Raw genomic sequence first — 18,206 nt, forward strand, 5'->3', positions numbered from 1 at the left:
GTAGCCAATGACAGGTCGACTTCGCCTTGTGTTTTGTATCATTGTCATGTTGGAATGTCCAAGTACGTCCCATGCGCAGGTTCCTGGCTGATGAGTTCAAATGTTCCTCCAGTATTTTTTGATACAATACTGCATTCATCTTGCCATATTTCCTTTGCCTTTTTAGCTCACATATCCCTAAAACATCAGCGATCCACCTCCGTGTTTCACAGTAGAAATGATGTACCTTTCATCATAGGCCTTCTTGTCTCCTCTCCAAATGTAGTGTTTATGGTTGTGGCCAAAAAGCTAAATTTTGGTCTCATCACTCCAAATGACTTTGTGCCAGAAGGTTTGATGCTTGTCTCTGTGCTTTTTGGCATATTGTTAGCAGGATACTTTGTGGTATTTGCGTAGTAATGGCTTTCTTCTGGCTACTCGACCATGCAGCCCATCTTTCTTCAAGTGCCTCCTTATTGTGCATCTTGAAACAACCACACCACATGATGTCAGAGAGTCCTGTGTTTCACCTGAAGTTATTTGTGGGTTTTTCTTTGCATCCCGAACAATTTTCCTGGCAGTTGTGGCTGAAATTTTAGTTGGTCTAGTGACCATGGTTTGGTTTCGACAGAACCTCTCATTTTCCACTTCTTGATTAGAGTTGCTGATTAGCATTCTCAATTCCCTGGATACCTTTTTATATCCCTTTCCTGTTTAATACAGTTCAATTACCTTTTTCCACAAATCCTTTTACAATTCTTTTGCTTTCCCCATCACTCAGAATCCAGAAACGTCAGTGCAGCACTGGATGAAAGATGCAAGGGTCTGTCAGCAGTTCAGAAACTCATTGACCTTTTATGCAAACACACTAATTACAAGCAAACAGATCACAGGTGAGGATGGTTACCTTTTAATACCCATTCTAACCCTTTTGTGTCATCTTGTGTGCATGTTGTTATCAGGCCAAAATCACCAGGGTATGTAAACTTTTGATCAGGGTCATTAGGGTAGTTTCTGTTGTGATTATGATTTAAAAAGAGTAAACAGTTGATTGATAATAAATAGCTTCAGCCAAACACTAACCATGAGTGAAAGAAAAGTTTTGTGTTATCATCCATATTCTCTGAAAAATTGCCAAAAAATCATAAATTCTGCCAGGATATGTAAACTTATGAGCACAACTGTATATGCACAGCTGTAGAGGGCTCAGAGAGAGTGTAGTGCTTGAACCAGAGAACACATTGGCTCCCTCTTCTGCCTGTGCTTCAAGGGATATACAGGTGCATCTAAAAAAAAATTGAATATCATCAAAAAGTTAATTTATTTCAGTAATTCTAAAAGTGAAACTCGCATATTATAAAGATTCATTACACACAGAGTGATATGTTTCAAGCATTTCTTTCTTTTAATTTTGATGATTATGGCTCACAGCTAGTGAAAATGCCAAATTCAGCATCTCAGAAAACTTGAACATTGTAAAAAAGTTCAATATTGTAGGCTCATGGTATCACACTCTAATCGGCTAATTAACGCAAAACACCTGTAAAGGTTTCCTGAGCACTTAAATGGTCTCTCAGTCTGGTTCAGTAGGTTACACAATCATGGGGAAGATTGATGACTTGACAGTTGTCCAGAAGGGTAAGTCAAAAAAGGACATTGCTAAAGAAGCTGTCTGTTTACAGGATGCTGTATCCAAGCATATTAATGGAAAGTTGAGTGGAAGGAAAAAGTGTGGTAGAAAAAGGCACACAAGCAGCAGGGATAACCGCGGCCTTGAGAGGATTGTGAAGCAAGGGCCTTTCACAAATTTGGGGGAGGAGTGGACTACGACTGGTGTCATTGCTTCAAGAGCCACCACACACACACAGATGTATCCAAGACATGGGAAACAACTGTCACATTCCTTGTGTCAAGCCACTCCTGAACCAGAGACAATGTTAGAAGCGTCTTACCTGGGCTAAGATGAAAAAGGACTGGACTGTTGCTCAGTGGTCCAACGTCCTCTTTTCGGATGGAAGTTCATTTTGCATTTTATTTGGAAATCAAGATCCCAGAGTCTGGAGGAAGAGTGGAGAAGCACAGAAGACAAGTTGCATGAGGTCAAGTATGAAATTTCCACAGTCAGTGATGATTTGGGGAGCCATTTCATCTGCTGGTGTTGGTCCACTGTGTTTTATCAAGTCCAACAGCCCTCTGCCATGAAATTCTAGAGAACTTCATGCTTCCCTGAATGCTGACCAGCTTTATGGAGATGCTGATTTCATTTTCCAGCAGGACTTGGCACTTGCCCACGCTGCCAAATGTACCAATACAGTAAAACCTTGGATTGAGAGTAACTTGGTTTGAGAGCGTTTTGCAAGACCAGCACAATTTTTAAGTAAATTTAGACTTTATAAACAAGTGATGTCTTGATATACAAGTAGCGCCATGTCACAACTGAGAATAAAAGAGAAAAGAGGCGCCCCTAAGTTCAGCAAAATGGTTACATTTAATGAACTTGCAACATTTAGCAACTCACAAGGTTGATAATTAAAACGGGCACATCTAAGTATGCAGGCATCCGGGATAAAGCTGTCCACATAGACCGTCCTCCACACCACCATCTACTTCATTTCTACCACGCTGAGCCTCGCTGTGAGATCGCTTTCAAATATTCTCTATTGCAGGGTTGTCTTCCCGGTCACGATTTCAGACTGACAGCTGCGAGAGTCGGCGGTGCGGTGGACGGTCTTTGTGGACAGCTTTACCCTTAATGCCTGCATACTTAGATGTACCTGTTTTAATAAACCATGTAAATTGCTAAATGTTGTACCTTTATTAAATGTAATCATATTGTTACACTTAGAGGCACCTCTCTTCTCTTTTATACTCATGTTTCTGGAACAAATTATGCTTGCAATCCAAGGTTTTACTGTACCTGGTTTAATGATAATGGTATCACTGTGCTCAACTGGCCAGCAAACTAGCCTGACCTAAACCCCATAGAGAATCTGGGGGGTATCATCAAGAGGAAGATGAGACGACAGACCCAACAATGCAGATAAACTGAAGGCCGCTATCAAAGCAACCTGGACTTCCATAACACCTCAGCAGTGCCACAGGCTGATCGCCTCAATGCCATGCTACATTGATGCAGTAATTCATGCTAAAGGATCCCGGACCAAGTATTGAGTGCATACTGTACTGTACATGGACATACTTTTCAGTAAGCCAACATTTCTGTATGTTGGCTGAATGCTGACTTTTGGCTTTTCACTAGCTGTAATCCATAATCACTAAAAGAAAGAAATGCGTGAAATATATCACCCTGTGTGTAATGAATCTATATAATATACAAGTTACGCTTTTGAATTGAATTACTGAAATAAATTAACTTTTTGTGTTATTCAATTTTTTTTTTTTTACATGCATCTGCAGAGGGCTCAGAGAAAGTGTAGTGCTGGAACCAGGGAACACATTGGCCTGCACTCTTAGCCCTTGTACACACCGTCGGAGATTCCGACAACCAAATCCGTCGGATTTTGTCCGAAACTGTTGCATACACACGGTCGGACAAAGTTGTCGGAAAATCCGACGTGATTACGTTATTTCGTTACGACGGGACTACGTTCACGCTAGTAGCCAATAGCTTTGGTGTAGGAATTTGATCTGAGCATGCGTGGCACTTTGTCCGATCGGAATTCTCTACACATGATCAGTATGTTCGATCGGAGCATTTTGTCGGAAAATTTTACCAACAAGTTGGAAAACTTAGTCCGCCGGAGTATCCGACGGAAACAGTCCAATGTAGACCACACATAGTTGGAATATCTGACAAAACGGTCCGATCGGACACATTCCGTCGGAATCTCCGAGCGTGCGTACAAGGGCTTACAGTCCCAGATGTAGGGACATTGCAGTGATACTGAAAACAATAGCAATATGGAGAAGGTGGAAGGGCAACCACGTGCAGAAGATGGTTACCAGGATGACAATTAGAGCCATTCAGTGGGTGTGTCAGCAGAGGGTCTAAATTCAAACATTTTTAAGTCTGCATGGGGTGTACTTATATATACATTCCTATTGTGCTAGAGTTTATTTGGCTTTCCTTTCTACCAATGACCGGTAACCAGTAGACTACCAACTGTATGCAGGAAGGACACCTCATTCCCTGACACCTCCCTTGCTGTGGTTGAACTCATTTTTTGGTTGGTAGGGCTATGTGGGATTTGCAGCTGCACAACACCTAGAAATGTTAGTGTCCTGTCACTTATTTATGCTAAAGAATGAAGAAATTTGTTGCGCTAAAAAGCAAGATACAGTGGTGTGAAAAAGTGTTTGCCCCCTTCCTCATTTCCTGTTCCTTTGCATGTTTGTCACACTTAAGTGTTTCGGAACATCAAACCAATTTAAACAATAGTCAAGGACAACACAAGTAAACACAAAATGCAATTTGTAAATGAAGGTGTTTATTATTAAAGGTGAAAAAAAATCCAAACCATCATGGCCCTGTGTGAAAAAGTGATTGCCCCCTAAACCTAATAACTGGTTGGGCCACCCTTAGCAGCAACAACTGCAACCAAGCGTTTGCGATAACGCGCAATGAGGCTTTTACAGCGTCCTGGAGGAATTTTGGCCCACTCATCTTTGCAGAATTGTCCTAATTCAGTTACATTAGAGGGTTTTCGAGCATGAACTGCCTTTTTAAGGTCATACCACAACATCTCAATAGGATTCAGGTCAGGACTTTGGCTAGGCCACTCCAAAGTCTTCATTTTGTTTTTCTTCAGCCATTTGGTGGTGGACTTGCTGGTGTGTTTAGGATCATTGTCCTGCTGCAGAACCCAAGTTCGTTTCAGCTTAAGTAAACGAACAGATGGTCGGACATTCTCCTTCAGGATCTCTTGGTAGACAGCAGAATTCATAGTTCCTTTTATCACGGCAAGTCTTCCAGGTCCTGAAGCAGCAAAACAGCCCCAGACCATCACACTACCACCACCATATTTTACTGTTGGTATAATGTTCTTTTTATGAAATGCAGTGTTCCTTCTACGCCAGATATACTTGGACACACACCTTCCAAAGAGTTCGACTTTTGTCTCATCGGTCCACAGAATGTTGTCCCAAAAGTCTTGGGGATCATCAAGATGTGTTGTGGAGAAATTGAGACGAGCTTTGATGTTCTTTTTGCTCAGCAGTGGTTTTCTCCTTGGAACTCTGCCATGCAGGCCATTTTTGCCCAGTCTTTTCCTGATGGTGGAGGCATGAACGCTGACCTTAACTGAGGCAAGTGAGGCCTGCAGTTCCTTGGACGTTGTTGTGGGGTCTTTTGTGACCTCTTGGATGAGTCGTCGCTGCGCTCTTGGGGTAATTTTGGGCGGCCGGCCACTCCTGGGAAGGTTCACCACTGTTCCATGTCTTCGCCATTTGTGGATAATGGCTCTCACTGTGGTTCGCTGGATTCCCAAAGCTTTGGAAATGGCTTTATAACCCTTTCCAGACTGATAGATCTCAATTACTTTCTTTCTCAATTGTTCCTGAATTTCTTTGGGTCTCGGCATGATGTGTAGCTTTTAAGGATCTTCTGGTGGACCTTACTGTGTCAAGCAGCTCCTATTTAAGTGATGCCTTGATTGTGAACAGGTGTGGCAATAATCAGGCCTGGGTGTGGCTAGAGAAATTGAACTCAGGTGTGGACAACCACAGTTATAGTATGTTTTAACAAGGGGGCAATCACTTTTTCACACAGGGCCATGATGGTTTGGATTTTTTTTCACCTTTAATAATAAACACCTTCATTTACAAATTGCATTTTGTGTTTACTTGTGTTGTCCTTGACTATTGTTTAAATTGGTTTGATGTTCCGAAACACTTAAGTGTGACAAACATGCAAAGGAACAGGAAATGAGGAAGGGGGCAAACACTTTTTCACACCACTGTAAATCTATATAAAACAAAAATAGCTGCTAACACAAATATTGCTGGAAACAATACATATAAATATATAAATAATGATATAGCGCTCTATCCAAAACAAACATAATATATGAAATTATTGAAAGTTCATAAACAAATATAATAAGTGACTTCCAATGCGATATCCTCAGATATGGTGATCACATCCATACGCAGAAGAAGGAATGGTCATGATTCATTTCATACGCAGAAGAAGAGGGGAACCGTCACCAACACCCAAAATCACTGACTCTTACCATTGGTCTGCAGATAAAAACGCATGTAGTAAATCACCAAGGGGGAGGCAGTTTTCTATGCTGATTTCCCTTCGTCTACAGGAACGCAATCATCTCAATGGGAGTCATCCAATGGGGAAAGAGGATTCCTATTTCTGCTTAGTGGGCACTTCACTTCCCAGGAACTGCTTAAATTTCCAGACCAACAATCCTCCCAAAAACCATAGAAAACATAAAACAAAGTGCCATCATTGCGCAGGTTTACTGATAAATCAAAAAACTTTTTATTCTCTAAAAAAAGTAGTTCAACTCACATTTAGGATGAGGTATACAAGCATCAAATAACAGTCAGCTACAGATGAAAGAACGAATGAAGACCACTCCCGTGCTCCTTCTGGTGTCACAAGTCCCAATATACGCCCGACGTTTCGCCACCAACGTGCGTCCTCAGGGGCATGACCGTGACAGAAGAAGGAGAGCTATAAATACAAATAACTATCAGACAATTAGTGGCCTACCTTGATTCAGGTGTCAATCTGTGGCTGCAATGTGCAGCCCATTAGGAATCACCGCCGTCCCACCATGTTGTCAGTACATTCAATTACATTCAAACAAGGGGAAGGCAAACAAAGTAACCACTTCCGGTGCGCCATGCCTGTCAAAACACCGGAACTTCTGGTCTAAAGATGCGCTCCAGTGGAAAAAAAACTCCAAACAAAATCAATAAGAATGGAAAAAAAGGTGTCCTACATAGGAGACACCATAAGGACCATACTAACCCACCCAACGAGTACCTCAGGGCATCCAGCTCCTGAGGTTTCCCTGTCAGGTCACTCAATATACCAGGAAGTGAAGTGCGTCACACGGCGCACCACTTCCGGTGTAAACATGCGTTCCACCTCTCAGAGCCACCGCATGGATGACAGACTTCCGGTCCTGCGTAGAGCATTCAGCAGTGAGGGAACGATCCCCTCAATGCCAATGTGCTCAGCAGGAATAAGATAACTGCCCACACAATAGCGGTCCACAGCGAAGATGCCCAATCAAACCGGCATACATAAAAGTAAAAATACAAATTTGAATGGAAACACCCATATTCTTTTTGCCATAACCATAGCTAAAGTATAATGCAGTATCCAATGGCCATATAAAAAAGAATTGCTAACAAAAGCAGCAGTATAAGCCAAACGAAATTTTTAAATATGAAACAGCAAAAAATTAAAAATTCATTAAAATTGAAACAAAAAGAAGAATATTAAAAAGATATATTATATCTCTTAAAATATACCCATAATATATCCCTTTTTACGGGGACCCTATGTGCATAGAAAAAATATAATAACCTCAAAAAGAAAAAACTTAAAATTGACCCTATTAGAATCAAAAATACATCATATTATACGCCTATCCACCCAAGGATCAAGTATAGCTATATGGGGAAGGAACCGTAAACACCATAAAGGAGCAAAGGAGTGGTATCCATGTACATAAGTCACAAATAAAAACACACAAAAAAATGAACAACATTAACTGTTACTGATAAATGCATTCACATCCCATTCAACATTCATGCCGAATGGGGCATAACACTGAGCTTGATAAATCCATTTAGTTTCGAGACGTGAGATTTCGCGAACCATATTACTGCCTCTCCAGTGCCCCTGAAATCTGTCGATACCCATAAAAATGGTGCCCTGGGGGTTCTTATCATGCTTTAGGGCAAAATGTTTCGATAGACTGTGTTTTGGGAATTCCTTCTTAATATTGGCTATATGTTCTTCTAGTCTGACGTGTAATTGCCGCTTGGTCCTCCCAATATACTGTTTCGAACATGGGCACTGTATTAGGTAGACTACATATTTAGAGGAGCAAGTAATAAACGGCTTTATCTGAAACGTTTCCAATGTAGAGGTTGATTGGAACGATTCAGTTCTCCTACAGGTAAGGGAGTTCAGTTTACATGTGGGACACTTCCTGCTTGGAAAGAAGCCACCCATATTCTGAAAAAAGGAAGATTTCCTCGGTGGACTAATAACATTAGGGGCCAGCTGCAGTCGTAAAGGGGGCACTCCCCGATAAACGACTTTGGGGCGTTCCGGCAACACAGAGCCAAGAACTTTGTCATCTTTGAGTACATTCCAATATTTGGACATTATAGTTTTGATGTCGTAATATTGATTGGAATAACTCGTGATGAATGAGAACCTGAAGGAATTGTCCTCAACTTTCTCTCTCGTCCCTAGCAGCTCTTCCCTATCCTTATAGAGAGCTGAAAGAAAAGCTTTATCTAAAGTTTCCTCCTGATACCCCTTTTCAATAAAGCGGGCCCTCAGAATACCAGCTTCCTTAAAAAAATCCTCAACTTCGGTGCAATTCCGCCTTAATCGTAAAAACTGACTTTTGGGAATAGAATCCAACCAGATCCTATGGTGGCAACTCTTAATATTAATAAACCCATTACGGTCAGTTTCTTTAAAAAAAAGTTTTGGTGACAATCTTCTTATCTATCACCCTAATGTCCAAATCTAGAAAGTGAATTTCCTTGCTGCTGGCTTCAAAGGTCAAAACTATGCCCCTATCATTTCGATTCAGGCCATGAATGAAATCCCTTAGTGACTGCAAACTACCTTTCCATAGGAGGAGGATGTCATCAATATATCGTTTCCAGAGAACCAGCTCTGGCTTGGCCTCACGATATATGACATCCTCCTCCCATTTGGCCATGAATAGATTAGCCATACTGGGGGCAAATTTTGCCCCCATGGCAACACCTCTCTTTTGGACATAGTAAGACCCATCATACCAAAAATAATTTTTTTCCATGGCATATTTAAGGAGGCTCATGATAAAATCGATCTGTGCAGGGTATCATGTTGCAAAAAATACTCAACAGCCTCCATTCAATGTTCATGAGAGATAATTGTATATAGGGAGGAAACATCCGCTGCTGCGAAAATAAAAGTATCATCCCAACAAATATCTCGCAACAGATTAATAACCTGCTTAGAATCCCTAAGGTACGATGGTGTATTAATTACCAGGGGCTGCAAAAAATTATCAATATATTTGCCCACCCTGGAAGTCACCGAGTCGATGCCACTGACAATCGGTCTTCCAGGGGGGCAAACTTGATCCTTATGGATCTTAGGGAGATAGTAAATGATTGGTGTACGTGGCACAATGGGAATCAAAAAGGCTTTTTCTTTCTTCGAAACAATACCATCAAGATGACCCCTATCCACAATTTCCACCAAATCCTTTCTATATTGTATTACAGGATTCCCTTTTAACAAAGAGTAAGTGGCTTTATCGGCCAAGAGTCGTATCATCTCAGCCCTATAGGACTCTTAGTCTAGAATGACAATTCCCCCCCCCCTTATCCGCGGGGCGGACTATAATGTCATTTCTATTTTTAAGTGTTTCCATACCCTTCCTAAACGTGTATTCTTGTTTACTTTTTTTAACATGTAACTCCTGTAAGTCTTTCAAGACCAAATGCTAGTGCTAGTTCTGTTTGTGTGATGTGATCCTGAAAGACAACTTAAAGGATTAGTTCACCTTTACAAAAAACTGCCTATGCAGGTAAAGGGTGTTAGTAGATAAAAACAAACTGCAGCTCTGGCTAAAGTTGAATAATGCCCTTGTGACTACTACTTTGGGAAGCTGATTGGGATTTTTTTTTCTTTGCGTTATGATTGCTTATACAGCCATGATGGCTATGTAAGCAATCAATTTCGACAGTGATTGGCTGTATTCCTGCAGCTATTGAGAACCACTGTGATAGCGGTGATGACCCACAGATATTGCATGGTGCAGGGCCACTGTGATTGGCCCTGTACCATGTGATCACTGTGATCAGTCACAGTAGTAAGCAATGACATAGTGTATGACAGCAGTTGTTTATTACTGGACATGATCTCTGTGATTAATCTCAGCAGTCACATAGTACCAGGGCAGACCAAAGCGGGACGGTACACTGCTTTGTGATGAGTTGTGTGCACGGAGGAGAGTGCGTGCGATGCGCAGTTCTGGGAGGACATACAGGTACGTCTTCCCAGAATGACGCTCGTCCCACCTGGCCACTGTACATATACAATAAAAAAAATTACATATTTTATATTAATCTTTTTACAGAGATTACCCTTAATAGACTGTGTATATAGGCAAGACAGAAAGAAAGACAGTGAAGTTGTTTAGTGAAGAGCTAGTAAATGACTACTTGCAGACCTTTTTAGTAGACCATTTTTATCATATATAAGCTCAGGTATACAGTTGCATTAGCAAGGTGAATGCTTTGTTGAAGGAGAGTGAGGAAAGTGTGCCACTTTTCATCTTCCACTGGATCCTGTTTTTGCAGCGCTAATTAACACTTTGAAGCTGCTAGGTGAACAATAGTTCTGTTTATGCCTTGGAATGATTTTTCCATTCATTGTTATTCAGGCAGAATTAATTTGCATTAAGTATTATCATAAAGGGAGAGGTAAGAAAAGAATACATGCTGTACAACTTTGCTTCTCTGTCAATGCATATTTGGTTCACAATTAAAGTGTTACCTACACACAGTGAATAACTGTTGTTACCCTGCGCCAGTATAGAGTGCATTTTAAATCCCCAACTGCTTGGCATATCACTACTAAATACCACAAAAGAGTTTGTTATCCTGCTATTGCCATTAAATAACATTTCAAAACATTGTATGGGCTTTTTAAAGCAAACAACAGTATTTAAGTTAAGCGCTGTAAAGGCAGAAGGTTTTTTTTATCTTAATGCATTCTATGCATTAAGATAAGCCTTCTGGGTGCAGCAGCCGCCCCAGCGTTTGCCCCCCCCCCCCCCCCCAAGATCATACCAGACCCTTATCCGAGCATGCAGCTCGGTAGGTCAGGAAGGGAGGGGGGGAAGCGAGCACCCCCCTTCCTGAACCATACCGGACCACATACCCTCAACATGGGGGGGGCTTTGGGGCATATTGATGGGAACAAGGGCCTCTTCCCCACAATCCTGGCCAGTGGTTGTGGGGTCTGCGGGCAGGGGGCTTATCAGAATTTGGAAGTCCCCTTTCAGAAAGGGCCCCCCCATGTGAATGAGTAAGAAAAAAATTCACATTCACATTTACCAAAAAAAAAGTAGTGTAGTGTTACAAAAAACAAGAGACATTTTTTGACATGCCCTTTTATTAAAAATAAAAAATGCCCCCCGCTCTCCAACGTGAATCACAATGTCTTCTCACTCCACCGATGTCTTCTTTCTCCGCCGATGTCTTCTTTCTCTGGTTCCTCCACGATGACTTCTTTCTTCAGTTCCTCAGCCGATGTCTTCTTCCTCTGCCACAGCTGATGACCTGCTGAAAAAAAAATAAACACTCCTCTGATGCTGGCTCCTGCCATTCTGTGAGCTCTGGTGTCTAACAGTTCTTATATAGCTATGGGGCGTTACCATGCAATGACGTCACCATGAGACCCCTGCCCCCTTGTGTTGTCACAGGCCCCTCATGCCCAGGTCTGTGATGTCACAAGGGGATGATAGTCTTAGAGTGACTTCACCACCTGGCCACGCCCCAAAGCTATTTAAGAACTAACAGACACTGGAGCTCACAGAAGGGTGGGAGCTAGCGTCGAAGGAGGAGCGTTTTTTTTTTATTATTGTCAGCGGCGGTGGAGGAACTAGAGAAGGACAGCATTGGTGGAGGAACCGGAAAAAAGAAGACATCATCGTTCACGTTGGAGCTACGACGGGGGACATTCTTCATTTTTAATGAAGGACTTCTTAAAAACTGTCTCTTGTTTTTTGTAACACTACACTGCTTTTTTTTACCCTATACTCATTCACATGGGGAGCAAGGGTGCCGGGATTCCGGGGGCCCCCTTAATTAAAGGGGTCTTCTATATTCCGATAAGCCCCTTGCCTGCAGACCCCACAACCATCTGCCAGGGTTGTGGGGAAGATGCCCTTGTCCCTATCAGCTGACAGAGCCCCCCACCCCAAAGCACCCACCCCCCCATGTTGAGGGCATGTGGCCTGATATGGGGGGGCGCTCTCTCGTGTCTCCCTTCTGTCCTGAACTGCCGGGCTGCACGCTCGAATAAGGTATGGTCTTGGGGGGATCCAATGCCATTTTTATTATTATTTTGGTGTGAGGGTTCCCCCTCCCTATCCATACCAAGCACAAAGGACCTAGTATGGATCTGAGGGACACCCCACACTTTGTTTGTTTTTTTTGTTTTTTTTTATAAATCTAGTGTGAGGTTTCATCCATACCAGAGCCAAAGGAATTGTTTTGACTGGTCAAAGGACAAGTCGCAATCATCTCAAAGTCATATCCCGTGCAAAGTCTGATCAGAAATTGTGTCGGAGCAGTGTGAACCCGGCCTAAACCAAAGTAAAGTTCTCTATGTGCTTTCTGAACTCATTCATAGTTAGCTAGAGGATGGGAATATCATAATAAACTCTGAACAAGCACTTCTCGAACACCTAAAAAAACTCTTAATGAGCATTCAGCATTCTCATTGACTTGCCAACACAGCCAGGAGCAAAGAACATCAAAGCAAAGCAATGTGGGTGTGCTTGGAAGCGGTCATGTGTATACACATGGATACGTGTATCATAAATATAAGTGTATCAAATCCATGCCACACAGTACAGATATGCTGAACTATAAATGATATATCATATAACTCATATTTCGACTAAAAATCAACATAGTAAAATAAAAAAAGCACAAATTAAGCAAACATATATATTCGTGGTGTTGTGTTTATTTCCAACTGTGCCAAATATTTTCCACTCGCCACTCCATTTATAATCTTCCAAATTATTCTTTCACCACATGTATATATCCTTTCTCCAACTTACTTATGCTCTCACCTTGTATTCTGACCAACAATAGGTCTTATGCGCTTGCTTGAGTGGAGTATCCTATGCCATGGTTGCTCCCAGTTTACAGATGTTCTTAATCCATCTCCATCCTCCATAATCCTTTGATGTATGTTTGTGAAAGGCTCAAAAAAACGAAAAAAAATATAAAGTGCTTTCTGTATAATAAACAATATTTTTTATTTAAAAAAATGTATTTACTTAAATTATATTGTGCACTATTCCTGGTGCACAGCAGTATCCATGCATATAATAAGGTAAACCTCCTACAAAATGGCCGACTGTACACGGCCACTTTTTTGGCGTGGCATCATCGGCTAATCTTTTATACTTATGCATTGTGTACACTTGTGGGAACACAAGAGGTGTGGGCAGCAGTATTGACACTAGTCTATATTACATTGGTAGCAGCAGCACTTACACTAAGATTAAGTGGATTATATTATTAACCCCAATTTTTTTTTTTATTAATACCGTATATACTCGAGTATAAGCCGAGATTTTCAGCCTCTTTTTTGAGGCTGAAAGTGCCCCCTCGGCTTATACTCGAGTCACCGCTGTCTGACTGCTCGATCAGCGTATCGAGCAGACAGACGGCGGACATTAAAATTCAAAAGCCGCGCCTCCTTCTCCGCCTGTGATAGGCGGAACACTGAATTTCCCAGCAGTCAGTGTTCCGCCTATCACGGACATCCGCTCATTCTCATACTACGGACGACGATGAGAGGATGTCCGTGATAGGCGGAACACAGGCTGCTGGGAAATTGAGTGTTCCGCCTATCACAGGCGGAGGCGGAGGCGCGGCTTTTGAATTGTAGAATGGCCGCCGAGAAGAGCGGCGATCCATCGGCACGACACGGGACGGAGGAGGCACGGGACGGAGGAGGCTCGGGACAGAGGCTCGGGACACAGGTAGGCTGCACGGACACACACACAGGGATGGATGTATTTTTAAATGCAACCAATGTGCAAGTACATGCATTGGTCATGATATTGGTATTTTGTGGTCCCCAGCACTGCAGACTGATACAGGAAAGGGTAGAACTAAGAGCCAATGAGTTGTGAGCAGTACATGTGCTGAAAAGAAATATGATGAGGAGAAAACAGGAGGAACCGTGAACTATTACAGCTTTTTGTACAATCCTTTCACAGGCTAAGGGCAGGAAGTTGACCTATCTGTATTTCTTAACTACAACACATATATGTCAGGTCACCAGTCTGTCTGCGCTATATGGTAAAACCGTGTAAAATCTCAGGAGTGGATGGACACACACACACACACACACACACACACACACACACACACACACACACACACACACACACACAGGGATGGATGGATGGATGGATGGATACACACACACACACACACACACACACACAGGGATGGATGGATGGATGGATACACACACACACACACACACACACAGGGATGGATGGATGGATGGATGGACACACACACAGGGATGGATGGATGGATGGACACACACACAGGGATGGATGGACGGACACACACACAGGGATGGACGGACACACAGGGATGGACAGCCATGTCTCACCCTCGGCTTATACACGAGTCAATAAGTTTTCCAGTTTTTTGGGGGTAAATTGGGGGCCTCGGCTTATATTCGGGTCGGCCTATACTCGAGTATATACGGTACATATTGGTACCGTAATTTGTATTTTTTTTCTCGCCTATAGTGATTGCGCTGAGGTTTTTTTTAATTTTTAAATTTTATTCTTTGTATCATAAATATGATGCCTACATGATAATGATAAAAGCCATTGATAATAATTCTTGCACTTGTGTTCTTGTGGTCTTCCCCCTGGCTAGAAATATTGAATTCTTGAACCTTTTAATTGATCAACCTCCAAAAGACCTCCAAAGTGGTTGGACCTGAAACAGTTCACGAAATATGGGGCAGTCAGCTAGGCAATGAATAGAGGTAAAATACTAGTCCTAGGAAAAAAAAGGTACAAGTGTTGAAGGCCAATGTCAGTCATGGTGACATATGAAATCCTTAGGTTGGTGTCCACTGTAAGAAATCCTCTTGCTTCCCGTGTAGTCATTGGTACAGTTAGGAAAGGACAGTGTATCCAACAGGGACAGAGAACAATAAAAACTTGATAAAATATTTCAGTCTTCTCCCACAATGAGAATTGTTTTTGTAGATTCAAGAACAAGAAAATTGAATCGTTAACTACTTCAATACAGGGCACTTACACCCTTCCTGTCCAAGCCAATTTTCAGCTTTCAGCGCTGTTGCTGTTTAAATGACAATTGCGCGGTCATGTTACACTGTACCCAAACAGAATTTTTATCATTTTGTTCCCACAAATAGAGCTTTCTTTTGGTGGTATTTAAACACCTCTGCGTTTTTTTTTATTTTTTTTATTTATTTTTTGCTAAACAAATATAAATATACCAAAAATAAATAAAAAAAATGGGCACTGACAGGCATTGGTGGGTGGCACTGATATGCAGCACTGATGAACATTGATAGGCGGCACTGATGGGCACTCATGGGTGGCACTGATGGGCATTGATAGGCGACATTGATGGGCATTGATAGGCGACATTGATGGGCACTGAAAGGCTGCACTGATGGGTACTTATGCGTGGCATTGATAGACGGCACTGATTTGCACTGATAGGTGGCACTGATTTGCACTGATAGGTGGCACTGATGGGCACTGATACATGGCACTGATGGGCACTGATATGCGGCACTGATAGATGGCATTAATAGGCATCTCTGATGGCACTGGCAGGCATTGGGGATGGGCACTGATTGGCATTTCCCTGGTGGCCTCCTTGAGAGATGTTAGAATGGGCTGATCTGAAAGGCACAATATTATTGGTCATCTGTCCTCTCATAGAATTATAGAAAACATATAAGCAGCTTATGAGCAGTTGGTTTGAAAAGAACTTGTGCATGTCATGTGAAGACAGGATGTTCCAGAATCTGATTGTTCAGAAATTCTTGTGCATAGTTGTGTACTGATGACAGCAGATGGTTATCATAATGCATCATCGGCTATGTGCAGAAATGACTGAATGTTTTTGGTCTTTGTTTTTTTGGGGCATTCCAAAATATATGCTGCATATTTTGCCAGATTTAGTCAAGTCAGCCACCTTTAGCTTTTACCCTGTTCCAGAATAAGCTTGATATATGAAAGTAATCACAGTGGCTTTGTATTGGTTGTGAATTGCCATTCCAATCTTTTTGTGACTGGTTTTTAGCCTCTTGAATTATACAATTGTGCTTCCCACATTTTCTGTACTTTTTGATTTAATTGCAGACTTTATTTTTGTATTTACTGTTTTTGCAGGTTCCAATGGGAGCACATTAGGCAAGTCCACGCAGCTGGGTCATACACCATGTCATCATGCGTGTCCAAGAGGACTTCTTCTGAGAGGTCCATACTGCAAGATGACCATGAAACGACAAATCAGCCTCACATTGTTTGTAGCTTTTCAGCACTGAGTTTAGAGCTAGGAATGGAATCTGTTATTGTGGTTACAGAATATGATTCCAGCCTATCTGAGAGGGAGCATGGCCAGAATGGACAGACAGACCACCAGGATGGAGAGCTCAAAGAGAGCTGCAAAGATGAACCAGATATTCATAGACTTACTGAAAGTGGATGTATGAAAGGTGACATTGAAGGGCTTCCAAAGGACAGTAAAGATCAGAGAGAAAAACTCAACATGACCAATAGAAAACTTTCACTTCAAGAACGTTCCCCGTCTGCTCAGTCTCCAACTGATAACTTAGGCATGAATGGACGATATATTTATCCATCTCTTCCATATTCTCCTGTGACATCACCGCAATCATCTCCACGTTTGCCACGGAGACCAACAATAGAGTCTCACCGTGTTAACATTACGGGTTTCCAGGTAGGCAATATTTAAGGCTTTATTTTTTTGAATTCTAACAAGTAAAATATCAAGTTAATACTACCCATATCAGAACTGATGTATACAGATAGATACACACACCCCACAGTTGTTCAAGTGGGCTTCGTTCCTATTCTATCTATGTAGCACCTAAGCTGGAGAATACAGAAAAGATAAATTGCATAAAGGGGCTGTTTATAAAAGGCAGAACATTTAAATAAAAGATAAGTTAAAGCCCACTGTGACCAATCATATTTCTTGTTTCTTTTTTATTTGGGTAGCATGGGTGTTTATTTGGCTTACTTTTGTGTATCCAATGCTTACGGGTCTGTTATACTGTTATGCCTTTCTCTTTGTGGCCAGTTTCTCTCATACATTCAGAATGGCCAGTCAGAACCACTTGCTTAAAGTGGTAATAAACCCAAAAGCAGACATTTATTATATTGCAGCTTACCATTTCTTAGAAGTGATGGCTGCATTCATTTTCTTTTTAGGCTTTCTTTATTCTATTTTCATCTGGTGATCCAGCCAGTAAGTTGTTTTTCAGAAGAACAAGCTCTCCAGCAGAATATATCAGTTATAGAGATGAGACAAACCATTTAACATGAGCAGGGGTGCTTACAATGATCAGATTTTATTTATGTAAAAGCTTTATACCAAAAGGAATGAAATTGCTTGCTGTAACTTCTTATAATGTATTAGCTGGAGTTTGGCTTCAGTTTGTTAGTGTATTTAAATCTGCTATTACATCTAACACTCCCCTCCCCCAAGACTGACAATACTGCTGTCCAACAGTGCCCCCTGTGCTCCGTCATTCAGGGTGGGGTACTACAATATGGGAGGTGGTTTACTGGCCAGACCACCAAGTTAAAACAAAGGGGGGAAAAAAATCCTAAAAAATGTTTTTTAAAAAAGATGCAGCTACCACTTCTATTAGTAAGCTGAAGCTGGTCATGGCTATTGTGAGATTTTAAAACTGGGTATGAAGATCAGTACTAAAAAGAATTATCTGTGGCCCCATTGGAGAGATCTTTCCTTACTTCCTGTCCTTGTGACATCTGTATGAAATGTAGTGGTTGCGGTTGTCTCCCAGACAGTAGGGCGGCATGAACAGCGATAACAGATTTTCATCCCTTCTCCACACTACTACAAATGTTTTTTTGATTTTGTCTCTATCCTTGCTGGAGTGATGTATCATCACTTTCCGTCCTGAGAGAAAGTGAGGGAAAATCTTCCCAGTATGGAAACATTTGGAAATGCGCTTCGGCAGTGGTGCCCAT

At 41.8% G+C, this 18,206-nt stretch overlaps 1 protein-coding gene across 3 annotated transcripts in view; it reads left to right on the forward strand.

Annotated features, from left to right (window-relative positions):
* The window catches only part of CAMKK2 (calcium/calmodulin dependent protein kinase kinase 2), a 190,314-nt gene that overhangs the window by 50,629 nt on the left and 121,479 nt on the right, over window positions 1-18,206 (forward strand). For all 3 annotated transcript variants that reach the window (XM_077461985.1, XM_077461983.1, XM_077461984.1), the window contains exon 2: window positions 16,356-16,926. In XM_077461985.1, coding sequence (XP_077318111.1) covers window positions 16,405-16,926 — 522 coding nt within the window. In that variant the 5' untranslated portion in view covers window positions 16,356-16,404. The remainder of the gene's footprint in view (window positions 1-16,355; window positions 16,927-18,206) is intronic.

The sequence above is a fragment of the Lithobates pipiens genome, unplaced genomic scaffold, assembly GCF_037356315.1.
Source record: "Lithobates pipiens isolate NorthernLeopardFrog02 unplaced genomic scaffold, aLitPip1_a1.2 Scaffold_3, whole genome shotgun sequence".
Classification (NCBI taxonomy): domain Eukaryota; kingdom Metazoa; phylum Chordata; class Amphibia; order Anura; family Ranidae; genus Lithobates; species Lithobates pipiens.